This window comes from Mustela erminea, chromosome X, assembly GCF_009829155.1.
Source record: "Mustela erminea isolate mMusErm1 chromosome X, mMusErm1.Pri, whole genome shotgun sequence".
Lineage (NCBI taxonomy): Eukaryota > Metazoa > Chordata > Mammalia > Carnivora > Mustelidae > Mustela > Mustela erminea.
In genome coordinates, this window is record NC_045635.1 from 90,511,442 (window position 1) to 90,526,834 (window position 15,393).

General features: G+C 35.8%; 1 protein-coding gene across 4 annotated transcripts in view; it reads left to right on the forward strand.

The window, feature by feature from the left end:
- COL4A5 (collagen type IV alpha 5 chain) overlaps positions 1–15,393 on the forward strand; it is a 238,612-nt gene that overhangs the window by 116,274 nt on the left and 106,945 nt on the right. For all 4 annotated transcript variants that reach the window (XM_032331820.1, XM_032331819.1, XM_032331822.1 and 1 more), the window contains exons 4-7: positions 5,667–5,711; positions 12,497–12,541; positions 12,656–12,718; positions 15,182–15,235. In XM_032331820.1, the coding sequence (XP_032187711.1) occupies positions 5,667–5,711; positions 12,497–12,541; positions 12,656–12,718; positions 15,182–15,235 (207 nt within the window). The remainder of the gene's footprint in view (positions 1–5,666; positions 5,712–12,496; positions 12,542–12,655; positions 12,719–15,181; positions 15,236–15,393) is intronic.

Here is a 15,393-nt window from a genome sequence, read left to right on the forward strand (position 1 = left end):
CCAGATGCTTCAGTTAATCCCATCTCAGAAAGGAGCAATATTACCTGTGAGGAGGCATTTTGTTTCTGTACTCTCAGAGTCCAACTGTGGGAACATCAGGTCCAGTGTAATAAGGTTGGGGTATCTGAGGTGCTAAAACGTTCCGTGTTTAGAGAAATGTCCATTTGTTATATTCAGTGGCACAGCAGTAAGGTATTTATCTATGGAATTGAATGGTGGGTGACATACTCAGCAGTTTATCCAATTCAGACTGGTGACAGTTTCCTGGGACAGGTATAGCAGTGCATTTGGTGAGGTAGAAGTCACATAGGCTATTCTGTGGGAGAGAGAGATGAGAGGATAGATCCATATAGCCTTTCTGACCTGCACCCAGGCTCATGGATCCAAAGCTGCCGTTGTCCTATCCCCACTGACTGCAACACAGGTAGTCGCTCCTTTACCATTAGTGAGGATAGCATCTTATGTGCACTTTAAGATAGGGAATGGGAAGAGAGCATAGCGAATATTAAGATTCAGAGAAGTTCCTGGGTTTTCTAAAAACAGTTCTTTCGGTTGATTGTCCTTTAGCTTCTGTATTAAGTAGACTGGTGAACTCACAATGAAAAGGCCAGTTCTGTTCATTTGCCTAGAAAGGAAAAGTAGTCTAAAAACCTTTTTTTTCCTAATCTTACTTCACATAATAGTGGTACATTATGTTACTAGAGTATTGAGATGAAATAGATACTCATCAGGTAGTCTTTCCAATAAAGGAGGAAATTAATTTAAATACATAAGTACTTTTAAACACTTAACTATATCAGAGCATAGATTGGGGGTGTGTGCTTGGACATGACCTCTGAGGAGGTGACAGTACATCATGGTAGTTTTGTTAGATTCAAGAGCAGAAGGGACCTGTGCTGAATTTCCTGAGTGGAACTTTATGTATGTGAAGGAAAAAGCAAGACTCTAAATGACTGCATAGAAGTTAAGAAGATGGGACATTTAACAGAATTTCTTAGAGCTAATGAAGTGTAAAAACAGCAGAATGTTTCTTGTGTACCCAGGAGTGGCACAGAAACAGCAGAGAGATCTGAAAGAGTCAAGTGGTTGGAACTGAGCACCAAGTCAGCAGTAATCCATACATACTACTACTGTGGGACATCTCAGTAATTCCAGCTGGGATGGGGACTGTCCCACCCTTCAACAACTTGGAGCTCCCTGCGTTCTCCATAATTTAGGCACAGCATTACAAAAATGAGGTGGGGACTTCAATCAACTGAGGTTAAATTTCAGTCATGTTAGTGAACTGTGTGCTTTGAAATAGAAATTAAGCTGAACCATAGAAAAATGAAGTGACATTTCTTGCACCTGAGTTTGCCCAGGAATAGGGGCTAAGTTTCTTGTGTACCATGCTAATTGAGAGGTAGCACTTTTAATAAAGATTTGTGGCAGCTTAAAAAAAGTTAACTACATCCGAATCCCTTTGAAATAGTGTAGCATTAACTAGAACTATTGTACAATAGTATGATAATTTTTTAAAGGTGTGGTGGTATGCATTTTAGATTTAGAAAGTAGTCCAGTATTTTACTGTGATTCCATTTTAATATCTGTGTAATGAGAAGGCTATACTGCTTTCCAAACTTTTGGGATTCTAAATTTGAAACACTTTGTGACTCTACCACCAGTATGACTTCATGCTTCCCAGCATAGCTGAATTTATATTTGTTATGTGATTCAGTGTTCTAGTATGTGCATATATATATTAACATATATGCCCAGTCAAAAATTTCATAGGATTGTTCTTTAATCTTTATATTCTTATATATGAAAGTAAAGATATATTAAACAAATACTTAAATAGGAATGTATAGATATAATTTTCCAAAGGATTTCTGTATTCTTAAAAATAAAATTTAATAAATTTTTGATAGATAATATATTCAGTTTATTGAAAATAAATTAACATAATATAAGAAAGTACATAATGAAAAATATTTCTTTTCCACCTATGAACATTAGCCACTGAGTTTTACATATCCCTAATAGGTACCAATTTCTAATACTTTCTTGTGAATATATTCAGTGGTTTTTATGGATATGCATATAGATATAAATATATACATGCACACACATGCTCATATACACACAGACACACTTTTACCTCCCTTTGTTTATAAAGTGGTAGCATAATCAACATGTTTGACCTTTGTTTTTCATGTAAAGCACATTGTAGATACCTCATATCAGTATACACAGAACCTTCTCATTATCTTTTATAACTGCATTATATTCCATTGTGTATGTAAACCATAATTTTTTAAGCCAGTCCACTATTGATGATCAGTTAGATAATTTCAGGTTTTTTTCTTCTACAAACAGTGCTACTAAGATGTACAATTTTAATACACTTCCTTTCCCCCATGAGGGGTTATCTCTTTACTAGAAATGATATTGCTAGCTCAGAGGGCTATTTATGTATTTTTGTATTTTTATGGATACTGCCAAATTGCCCCACAAGAAGTTGTATGATTTATCCTTGGCTCAGCAATATACAAGAAGAACAGTTTCCTTATACCTTATACCTTATACCTACCTGTATCATGAAATTCGGCTTTTTGTCAATCAGATAGATTAAAAATGAATGGTCTTTCAATGCTTTTAGTTTGTATTTCTCTTACTAAGAGTGAGATTAAGCTTTTTTCATAGGTCAAAGAATCAGTTGTGTTTTCTGTGAACTGTCTTCTATGACCTTTCATTTGCCCATTTTTCTATAGCATTCTTGGGGGATTTATGTGTTAATGAACTATTTATATATTAGGGTGATTACCTTTTGTCCGTGTTGTGAGTTGCAGTTATGTCCCCTAGTTTGTCATGTCTTTGCTGAGTATGTGCCTGTGTTTGTGCGTGTGTGTGTGTGTGTATTTATGTGTCTCTGTGCGTTTCTCAGGGGTCCTTTGCAGCTTTTGGATTTGAGTAGGAAATGCCTTTCCCACTGAAAGATTATAAAATAATTTTCCCATTTTTTTTCTTCTAGTATTTTAATAGTTTCATTTCTTCATGTAAATATCTATTTCTAATTCATTCTTGTGTATGGTTTGTTATATAGGTTCCACCTATATTTATTTTCCAGATGTCCTCACAAATGTGTCCCAGTGTAAATTTCCCCATTGATTTGCAGTGCGGCTTTCAGTATAAACCAAATTCACATGAATATATGGACTTGTTTTTAGACGTTCCATACTCTTTCAATGATATGCTTTTTCAAATATCAGAACAAAACTATTTTACTTATTGATGTATTATGCTGTATTTTTTTATCTGACAGGGCCAGTTTCCCCTTACTGTTCGTTTTTCTTTTTCCAGAATGTTCCTCAGTGTCCTTGCTTGTTTATTTTTCCATATAAACTTTAGAGTTGCCTTATTCAGTTTGGAAAAAAAACCCTCATGTTATTTCTATTTTTATTGTGTCACATTTTAACTAAATTTGTTGAGAATTGACCATTTTTTTATGTTGACTCCTATTATCCAAGAACATGGAATGTCTTTCCATTTATTTTCATCTTCCTTTTTGAACTTCAGAAATGTTTTAAGCTTTTCTTCTTACGAATCTTGTACATTTCCTATTAAGATTGTTCCTAAATATTTTACCTCTTTTTGCTATTATAAATTGCATATTTTCTTCCATTATGTTTTCTAACTGGTAGTTAATATTTAAGAAAGCTATTTGTTTTCTCATATTAATTTTATATACAGTCACACAGTTATCTTTCTGAATTACCTTACTGATTATAGTCGTTTTTCATGTAATTTTCTTTGCTTTTCTTGCATGCAATCATATTATTTGCAAATAGTGGTAGTTTTGCCTCATCCTTTCCAATTTTTATACCTCTGTTTTCCTCTTATTTAACCAGGTTGGTTAGGACAACCAGCACAGTATTAAGGAATCTTTGTCTTATTTCTGCCCTTAGTGGAAAGACGCAAAAAGATTCATTAAGCAAATAGCCTTCTGGTTGTTTTAAAATAGAATTAGATTTACTTTAATCTCCTTAGAGATGCATCTGTTGTGGAAAGAGTTGATTATTAAACTTTCTAAAAAGCAAGGTATAGTAGGCAGAATAACATCTACCCCCTAATGATGTCCATGATGTAATCCCCAGGACTTGTGAATATGTTAGGTTATAGAGACAAGCAAAATTAAGATTGCAGATAGAATTAAATCTTTTATTCAGCTGGTCTTAAAGAAATTATTCTGGATTATCTGGGTGGTGCCACTATAATCACAAGGGTCCTTTAAATGTGGAAGAGGGAGGCAGAAGAGTCAGTGTCAGATTGATACAATGTTAGAAAGATTCATTCAACCATTGCTGACTTTGAAGATTGAGGAGGGCCATGAGTTGAGAAATGCTGGCTGCTCTAGAAGCTGGAAAAAAGGAAATGGATTCTTCTCCTAGAACCTCCAAAAAACAACAGGGTTCTGCCACAGAGACCACTGCCATACTTCTGACTTCCAGAACTCTAAGGTTGTATTGTTTTAAGCCACTAAGTTTGTAGTAATTTATAACAGTAGCATAAGAAACTATGGAAGCCCCACATAAAACATAGAAATAGAGCTGTGCTGTTGGAAGGAGGTCTGTGATGTGGGCTTCAAGGAACCTCCAATGGAACCTCTAAGGTTATGAGTTGTGTAATTCAGAAACCACTTGTGTAAAGCAAGATGTCCCAGGTTAATAAAACCTATCTAAAGCCTCAGGTGGTAGCCCACTAGCTGCATACTCCACTGAAATTCTCATCTTTTGGAGTAGAATTAGGTTTTCTTTATTCCATTAAAAAAACTAGTTAATAAAAACTTAATGAAGCAAAACTTAAAATTCTCAGCAATGCAATTGTAATTTAGAAATGGGTACATAGATTAACACAGAGGTGGGCAGACCTCTTTTTCATGGAGTCTACAGAAGAAATTTAGAAAGTCTATGGTTCTTTCTTTCCTGAGCTCTGCCAGTAGAAAGTGCCTTATAAAACAAAGCAAAGGTTTAAAACGGCAGACTCAAGAGCAGCACATATTTGAGCTCAGAAATGATGCTATTTGGGGCACCTGGGTGGCTCAGTCATTGTCTGCCTTTGGCTCAGGTCATGATCCCAGGGTCCTGGAATTGAGCCCAGCACCAAGCCCCACATCAGGCTCCCTCTTCCGCGAGCTTGCTTCTCTATCTTCCACTCCCTCTGCCTGTGCTTCCCCTGCCATGTGTGTGCCTTCTCTGTCAAGGAAATAAATAAAATCTTAAAAAGAAAAGAAATGATACTCTTTATTACCAGCATGGCAAGAAGATTGGCACAATATAGAAACTGCCCAGATTTTCAGCTTGTATTTGGGTTATGCATGAATGATTTGAGGAGTATCAGTACCACTATTTCATCTTTGTTTTGTATGATTTTCAGGGTTCACTTTACAGATAAAAAGTTTCTGCTACATGTCAGCAGTTTTCTTCTCAATAAGTGAAGACCTTTTTTTTTTTAATAACTTACCTCAGTGCTTTCAGTATCAATGATAAATGCTTCTTTCTTAGGTATATAAGTTTCTCACTTTCACAAAGATTCACAAAAATTTAAGTCTCATTGTTATAATGTAAAATTAGTTATTTGAGGGCTATTTTTGGAGGAACAAGAACTAAATATATTGTGTTTTTCAGGGTGATGATGGAATTCCAGGGCCACCGGGACCAAAAGGAATCAGAGTAAGTGATATTTGCTGTATATCAAAAGTTTCGCTGGTCAAAACAGAGAAAATGCAAATGAAGTATTGTGAGACAACTGAAAAAGACTCATATTAAAATGCAAAAATAGAAATATAGTCTTTAAAAAGTTAAATGTAAGACTTGGTATATGTCTACAATTAGCCTTTCTTTAGTATTTTGGTAGTTATCTATGTATCCAGATGTCTGCTTAAACTAATGTAAGATTTTAAATTAGTTTATGGATAAGAAATACAAAAGTGATAATTTCTAACAGTTCATCAGTTTATTAAAAACATGTATCCCTACATTAAACCAGAACTTCCCAACCATGTGATCTCAGTCCTCTGGGTTTAGGGGGGCAATCACCTCAGGTTGAGTACCCTTCCTTGTGTACCATATACAAATATAATTTTCTTTGTTATCTTGAAGAGAGTCAGTTTGGGAAGCTCTAATTTAAATCATTGTGTTAAAAAGTAACTACTTTGGAAGTATACAACATTTTCTCAATTCTAAGATGTATAATTTTTCGTGTTAATGTTCTGAAAACCAGGATTTGTCTCAAAATAGAAGTGCGTATTTAAGTGATTTTTCTGAAAAGCTTTTAGGTTGACATATATCTTTCATTGTGTTTCAGAATTGGGGGAATCTAGTTTAAAAATAGTCCTGGCTTTTGGAAAACCGTATTTAACTTTTCTGAGCCTCAGTTTCTTCATTTGTCAAATTAGAATCTCCAAGGTGCTTTTTAGCTCCAAAATTCTGTGTTCATAGATTGACAAGGCCCTTTAATACAAGTATAAAGTACATGGGTGATGACATAACATATTTATTTATGTGACAAAGACAGTTAAACATTCTGATCCCTTAATCTCCAGAAATTTAGTAGCTGTACAAATTTTACATAAACATTAAAAACATTGTTTGCTGTATACTTCTTGACAACATATAGTTTGTTGTGCTACTCATGCCTGGTGTTTTTTAGGAAACTGGATAAAGGAAAGAAACTCAAAACCTTGTCCATTCTTTGAATTACTATTTGAAAGTACCTGAGTAGTCTGTGTCCCTCAACTAGAACTTCAGAAGTACATAGGAATAGGTAACCCGATAGTTCCTCATCCTTGCCTCTCAGCCCACAGGCAATCTTGACATCCAAATTTTGAAAGACTTATTATGGAAAATTTTAAGCATACCCAAATGTACAGAGAATATAGTACAGTGAACCCCCTGTGCCCATCAGTAAGCTTTAAAAGTTAGCAACATTTTGACAAGTTTGTTTCATCTATACCCCACCACTATTTTGGGGGAGTATTTTTAGGTAAATCCCACATATCATTCATTCTACCAATGAATACTTCAGTATGTCTACTGATAGCCACATGACCAGTATACCATTATTACACCTCAAAAAAGGAGCAGTAATTTTTCAAATATACTTTGAAACGCAGTCCTTATTAAGATTTCTATGGTAGATGTCCTTTAACAGTAGGTTTGTTCAAACCAGGATCCAATCAAGTTCCACATACTGTATTTGGTTGCTGTGTGTCTTAAGCCTCTTTTATTATGCTATTGTAGAAACTGGGTCATTTGTATTATACTTCATTCTATGTTCTGGATATGACTATTTCTTCATGAAGTCATTTATTTCTTTTTATATATTTTTAAGATTGTATTTATTTGAGAGATTTGAGAGTGAATGAGTGAGAGAGAGAGAGTGCATGTGCATGTGCATGACCGGGGGTCGGGCAGGGGGCAGAGGGAGAGGGAGAAGCAGAGTCCCCGCTGAGCAGATAAGGGGATGCTGGATTCTATCCCAGGACTTTGGGATAATGACTTGAGCCGAAGGCAGATGCGCAACTGGCTGAGCCACCCAGGCACCCCATGATGTCATTTTAATTGTTCGTCTGTCCCCATATTTCATGCAGACTGGAGGTTACCTTATAAGAGGTACTAGAGAACTTTCTGGGGATATAGAAATATCTGTGTACTTAAGATTTGTGTATTATACTATACATAAATTATACTGCAAAATATGAAAGAAAATAGAAAAAGAATACTATATACATAGTGCTGCATACTTACTAATGAATTACATCTTATGGCACAAACATCTGTTATCCCACTTTTTTGATGGTAGGCTTGATCAGTCGTCTCAGGTTTATGAGCCTGATTTTGCCATTGGAATTTCCCCATCAACTTTCATCTAATGGTTTAGTATTTATTGGTGACCATTGGCCTAGAACCATGGTAGTGAGATAGTACACCAGCAACTTTGAGTGATGGTCGGGAAGGTTTTAAGAATTTGTTATCATTATAAACACATGGAATTTATGGGACCAGTCACTTATACTCATTATTCTTTTTGAAGCCAAAATTATCCTATCTTTGGCTTGTGAGAATCCCTTTAAGTTGACCCCTGTCCTGTGTCCTTTTGAAAAAACTATATTGATTTTTGATAACTTCCTTGCTTTTTGATACAGGACTCCTCAGGCTCATTTTGTACATTTTCTCTCCAGATCTGAAATTGGCCATGTATCTGATTCTAGGCTCTTTCTAGTAAAAAATACTATTTATATACCATAGTCTAATGTTAGGGGTTTTCTTTGCTATGCGTAGTCAGTTATTTTGGTGTCTTTTCAGCTGACAGAATTAAGAAAAATGTATTTTCTTTTTTTTTTTTTTTTTTTTTTTAAAGATTTTATTTATTTGTCAGAGAGAGAGAGGTAGAGAGCGAGCACAGGCAGACGGAATGGCAGGCAGAGGCAGAGGGAGAAGCAGGCTCCCTGCTGAGCAAGGAGCCCGATGCGGGACTCGATCCCAGGACGCTGGGATCATGACCTGAGCCGAAGGCAGCTGCTTAACCAACTGAGCCACCCAGGTGTCCCAGAAAAAAGTATTTTCTAAAGAGAAAAAATATCATGAGTTTATATTATTACTTCCAATTGAAACTTAAAGTGACAAGAGTTCGTATACTTTCTCTTTCCCCTGCCACCTTCCCCTCCCTTTGGTGAAAATCTTGATTCCTAATAACATTAATATAATTTATTATTTTCTTTATCCTACGATATAACTATGATACCTTCAAAATAACAATTTGCAAGTGAACAAAATAACGATTTCAATTTTAGTTGTAATGATAGAATTCTTAAGTGCCATTATTTCTTTGCTGTTCTTTTTTCCTCTTTGAATTGGCTGGTTTCACTAATAAAGTACAGGTGAAATATCTGTTTTAAAGGTACTTGAAGTAATTTTTTCTTTGCATGGTTTATGTCAACAACCAGATATATATTAAGTTCATTGGTTCCAGTTTGGAAGGCAGCTATGCTCACCACTATACCACCAACGCCGCACACCATTGGTTCCAGTTTGTTTTCAATTTTTAATAGTTTTCTCTTTTTGCCTCTTCTTACTTGTTATTTTTAATTATTTAAAATATTTACATTGCTTTCTAATAATGGTATAGTCAGAGATGCTTCCTACCTATTCTTGCCATCCCCCCATTGTTTTTCCTCTTGCCTCTACCTTTTTCCCATTAGACGTATTTTTTTAAATTTTTTATTTTTTAAATTTCTTTTCAGTGTACCAGAATTCATGGTTTATGCACCACATTCAGTGCTCCATGCAATATGTGCCCTTCATAATACCCAACACCAGGCTCACCTACCTTCCCACCCCCAGACCATTCAAAACCCTCATATTATTTGTCAGAGTCTGTAGTCTCTCATGTTTCATGTCCCCCTCCAATTTCCCTCAACTCCCTTCTGCTCTCCATCTCCCCATGTCCTCCGTGTTATTTCTTATGCTCCAGAAATAAGTGAAACCATATGATAATTGACTCTCTCTGCTTGACTTCTTTCACTCAGCATAATCTCTTCTAGTCCCGTCCCCGTTGATACAAAAGTTGGGTATTCATCCTTTCTGATGGAGGCATAATACTCCATAGTGTATATGGACCACATCTTCCTTATCCATTCGTCCGTTGAAGGGCATCTTGGTTCTTTCCACAGTTTGGTGACTGTGGCCATTGCTGCTATGAACATTGGGGTACAGATGGCCCTTCTTTTCACTACATCTCTATCTTTGACATGAACAGACACTTATCCAATGAAGACATGCTAATGGATATCAGACACATGAAAAAATGTTCATCATCATGTCTCCAAAGGTGAAGGAAACAAAGGCGAAAATAAACTTTGGGGACTTCATCAAAATCAAAAGCTTTTGCACAGCAAAGGAAACAGTCAAGAAAACAAAGAGGCAACCCACGGAATGGGAGAAGATATTTGCAAATGACAGTACAGACAAAAGGTTGATATCCAGGATCTATAAAGAACTCCTCAAACTCAACACACACAAAACAGACAATCATATCAAAAAATGGGCAGAAGATATGAACAGACACTTCTCCAGTGAAGACATACAAATAGCTATCAGACACATGAAAAAATGTTCATCATCACTAGCCATCAGGGAGATTCAAATTAAAACCACATTGAGATATCACCTTACACCAGTTAGAATGGCCAAAATTAGGAAGACAGGAAACAACATGTGTTGGAGGCTATGTGGAGAAAGGGGAACCCTCTTCCACTGTTGGTGGGAATGCAAGTTGGTGCAGCCTCTTTGGAGAACAGTGTGGAGATTCCTCAAGATATTAAAAATAGAACTTCCCTATGACCCTGCCATTGCACTCCTGGGTATTTACCCCAAAGATACAGATGTTGTGAAAAGAAGGGCCATCTGTACCCCAATGTTTATAGCAGCAATGGCCACGGTCACCAAACTGTGGAAAGAACCAAGATGCCGTTCAACAGATGAATGGATAAGGAAGATGTGGTCCATGTACACTATGGAGTATTATGCCTCCATCAGAAAGGATGAATACCCAACTTTTGTATCAACATAGATGGGACTGGAAGAGATTATGCTGAGTGAAATAAGTCAAGCAGAGAGAGTCAATTATCATATGGCTTCACTTTTTTGTGGAGCATAACAAATAGCATGGAGGACATGGTGAGATAGAGAGGAGAAGGGAGTTGGGGGAAATTGAAAGGGGAGGTGAACCATGAGAGACTATGGACTCTGAAAAACAATCTGAAGGTTTTGAAGGGGCGGGGGGTGGGGGGTCGGGGTACCCGGTGGTGGGTATTATGAAGGGCACGGATTGCATGGAGCACTGGGTGTGGTGCAAAAATAATGAATACTGTTATGCTGAAAATAAAAAATAAATTAAAAAAAATGTTCATCATCACTAGCCATCAGGGAGATTCAAATCAAAACCACATTGAGATACCACCTTACACTAGTTAGAATGGCCAAAATTAACGAGACAGTAAACTATGTGTGTTGGAGAGGATGTGGAGAAAGGGTAACCCTCTTACACTGTTGGTGGGAATGGAAGTTGGTGCAGCCACTTTGGAAAACAGTGTGGAGATTCCTTAAGAAATTAAAAATAGAGCTTCCCTATGACCCTGCAGTTGCACTACTGGGTATTTACCCCAAAGATAGATGTAGTTATTTTGATTATTTTTTGATTATCTTTTCACTGTTTAGTGTCTCCACCCTTCTTATAAAAGTGTTGCATATTATATTTGCTACTTACACTTTGTTTCTTTTACTTAACATTGTGTCCTGCAGATTACTACATATTTCAGTGCACAGAAATCTTTCTTATTCTTTTTAAGGGCTGCATAGATTTACATTATGTGGATGTGCCATAATTTATTTGTCATGCCCCTATTGTTCCTAGTGTTTAGCGATAATTATGGTTATATGGTGATTTCTTTTAATTATTTTTATTAATATATAATGTATTACATGTTACAGGCTTTGTCTGTCAGGGGTACAGGTCTGTGAATCATCAGGCTTACACATTTCACAGCACTCACCATAGCCATTTCTCTCTCTCTGTCTTTTTTTTAAGATGTTATTTATTTATTTATTTATTTGAGAGGGAGGGAGAGAGACTAAGAGGGACAGAGAATGCATCCATGAGCAGGGGGAAGGAGAAGCAGACTCCCCAGTGAGCAGGGAGCCCAACATGGGCCTCAATCCCAGGACTTGAGGATCATGTCCTGAGCTAAAGGCAAATGCCCAACCTAGTGAGCCACCCAGGCACCCCTATGTCATATTTCTTAAACTTTAGTTATAACAGTTCTGTAATCAGTAACCTTGAAATTGAGATTTTGTTTCATAATTTCTAGTGTACCTTTGGGATAGGTTCTTAGAAGTGGGTTGCTTTAAAAGGTAAAACTGTGTAATTTTGCTAGCTACTTCAAATTTCTCTCCATGATATTTGAATCCCATTAGCTGTGTGTAAGAGCACCTCTTTCACAGAGTCTCACCTACAAAGAATATTGCCAAACTTGTATTTTTGCCAATTCTGACAGGGAAATTTGAAGAATTTTTGGAGCGATCACACTGATGTTTGCAGGAGCAGATATATTTGCCACTTACCCATCCCTTGCTAAATTCAGTATTCATCACAAACCAAGGACAACCACTTTATCTTTTAGGAAAGACATTTATTCCATGAATTTGCCCACTCCTGCTAAGTGCAATGAAGACAATGGTCCCTCAAGTAGGAGTTTTTTCGATAGTTTCCAGGGAAGAGACTTTTAAATACATGTAGGAGGATTTTTTTTTTCTTTATAGAAAGCGAGTGGTAATTATCAATGAGACACATTTGTCCATTGCTATTCTAAATGTACTTTTTGTAACTCCCTTAGGTAGGATATAATTTTATTCTTACTGATTGTTTTTTGGTTCAAGGAATTTCTTTCTTATTATAGGGTCCTCCTGGACTTCCTGGATTTCCAGGGACACCAGGTCTTCCTGTAAGTAGAATTTGGCTTTTTAATTGAAAATTCCTTCAAAAGTATTCTAAGAAATATTATATATTTCTTATATATATTATATATTTCTTATATATATTATAACCCTTTTCAAAGGGAATGCCAGGCCATGATGGGGCCCCAGGACCTCAAGGTATCCCTGGATGCAATGGAACCAAGGTGAGATTTTTTTTTCAACTTAATCTTAGGCAATATGCTTGCTAATAATAGATTTTAAAGTTTAAGGAAATCAGTATGAAGAATATTAGAGATATTTTAGCTTCATGTCTAACACATATATAGGATATGTTTTGTGTTAAAATTTTCAATATATTGAAAGATCAATAATTCTTTAGACATGGATAGTCAGCTGAGATACTACATTAGATTAAAGATTATTTACTGAATCCTATTTTGACTTTAGTGTAAAGTAGGATGAGAGTTAAAAAAGAATTAGGGTATATAAGTTTCAAATATTATGTTAGTTGTTAAGAGTAATACTTAATGAATGTCATTCATTACTTTTGCCTTTTTTAAAACTAGGTACAATGTAAGATTTCAAAAGTTCATGTTTTTGAATTTTTTTTTACCTTGCCAGTAACTTAAGAAAAATCCTAAAAATCTACCTGTAATATAGGACATTAACTTTTACTATAAACTATTAGTATGAAAATGGAAACTCTTCTCCATCAGCTAAAATGATGAATTTAGTATTTAAAAAGAAAAATAAAACCTTACAAATGAAAAACATTTTTCCAACCCACTTTTCTTACCTTTCATCAACTGTTTGAATTTATTATAAGATGATAGCAAGGATAAAAAATGAGAAAAATTTGCTTTTTTGACAGATTATTTATTATAGCCTCTGTTCTTATTCCCTCACTTTTCTCATTTTCCTGTCTACTAATGCAATGTTTTTATTTTCTGTATATCCTTTTGGCATTTTCCATTCTGCACATGATATTCTGTGGAATTGTTTATGAAATACCCTCGATCCTTCTGACTTAATGGCATGTGTCAGATGTTGTATCGGGGTACATATTTAAAATAACTTGAACAAACTATTTTGTATTATGAAGACTGTATTTTGTGATAATTGTTGCAATTTATACGTGAAGGCAATAAAATTATTTTTACCTCCAATATTGCTCCAGGTCACTGTGACCTTTGCCACCAACATTTTTGGGGGCTGGGGATTTGTGAGGCTTACATGAGTTCTTTTTTTTTAAATTAAATTTATTTATTTTCAGCATAACAGTATTCATTATTTTTTCACCACACCCAGTGCTCCATGCAATCCGTGCCCTCTCCAATACCCACCACCTGGTTCCCCCAACCTCCCACCCCCCACCCCTTCAAACCCCTCAGATTGTTTTTCAGAGTCCATAGTCTCTCATGATTTACCTCCCCTTCCAATTTACCCCAACTCCCTCATTTCAGCTGGGGCAGCCTTACAGTGACAGGACTAACGTGGAGTAGTTTGCATGGAACATTGCTTTTATAGTGGGTAACATTCTTGTGTCTATTCTGGTTATTTGTTTATTTGCCAGCATGCCTTGAGCAACAAAAAGACCACTAGCCAAAATTCTAAATTTGAAGAGCAATGTATCCACAATGCATATAGTCTACTATATGATGAAAAGGATCTTTTCTTTCTTTTTATAAAGCAGCACCTTAGCAGATCTCATGATTAGTTTATGTGTGAGGCCCCCTATTATGTGAGCAACAAATTTTTAAATTGAATTTATTATGTATACTTTCAGATTAATATTTTTAAATATTTCTTACTATGAAACTAATGGAACGAGCCCTAGAGATGGAATCAGAATATATGGGTTCTCTTGTTTTCTGTCTTCTAAACTTGATGTACAGGTCTCTGGGCCAGTTTTTTACATATGTAAAAAGTGATGGAGAGAGGAATACTGGACAAAGTAACTCAAAGGCCCACAGCTGTAATAATCTTACTCTTTTAAGCCTTTGAGAAGGATGTGTCTAGGATTACTATAGCATGTAGACATTAGAAACGAGGTTGCATTGGGGTTCTTCTACAGCAATTTTACTTTTGTTTTCCAAACCAAGTGTCCATATTAGTACTTTACAATGGTGAGTGAGAAAAATCGGGTACCTAGAAAACTTAATGACCTGCAATTGCCAGAACAATTGCTGTTATTGTCCTTTTAGTGATATTAATGGCATTCTTTCTTACCATCTTTTCCTCTTTACAAAAATAATTTGAAATAGCTTACAATAAAAGAAAAATGTGATAGGGCAGTTAAAATAAGAATCTATTTAATGCATGGGCAGGAAATTGAGATAAATCATTAACTATTAAATGTGATGATGGCCAGGAGTCTTTGGTGTGATCATCTCAAAATGGATTTGTCAGAAGGAAATGACTGGGGTAGAAGATTTTTTCTTTATTTCAGATTAGGATTGATGAGTAGGGATAAAAGTATCTTAGAAAGCTGAACTGATATGGACAGTTGATATTGAAGTAATTTGAAAGGGGAGAATAATAATTTTTTGGCAACCTGGCATGTTTCAGAATGACTTTTACAGGAATCTTTTCAACAACTTACTGTTTGTTGGTATAGTTATGCTTTGTTTCTTGTTCTTCCATACTCTATTATTTTTACCTCCTAGGGAGAACGTGGATTTCCAGGAAGTCCCGGTTTTCCTGGTTTACAGGGTCCTCCAGTAAGTTACACAATTTGAGATTATAATGAACACAGGAATTCACGGAAGCAGAAGTGTAGAAAGTGAGCTCAGTCCATTCGTGTGGAGCATTGAAAACTAGTAAACTATAAAAAGATTTTTTTTAAAAAGGAGTTGGTAATACAGCTCTGTGCTGGATA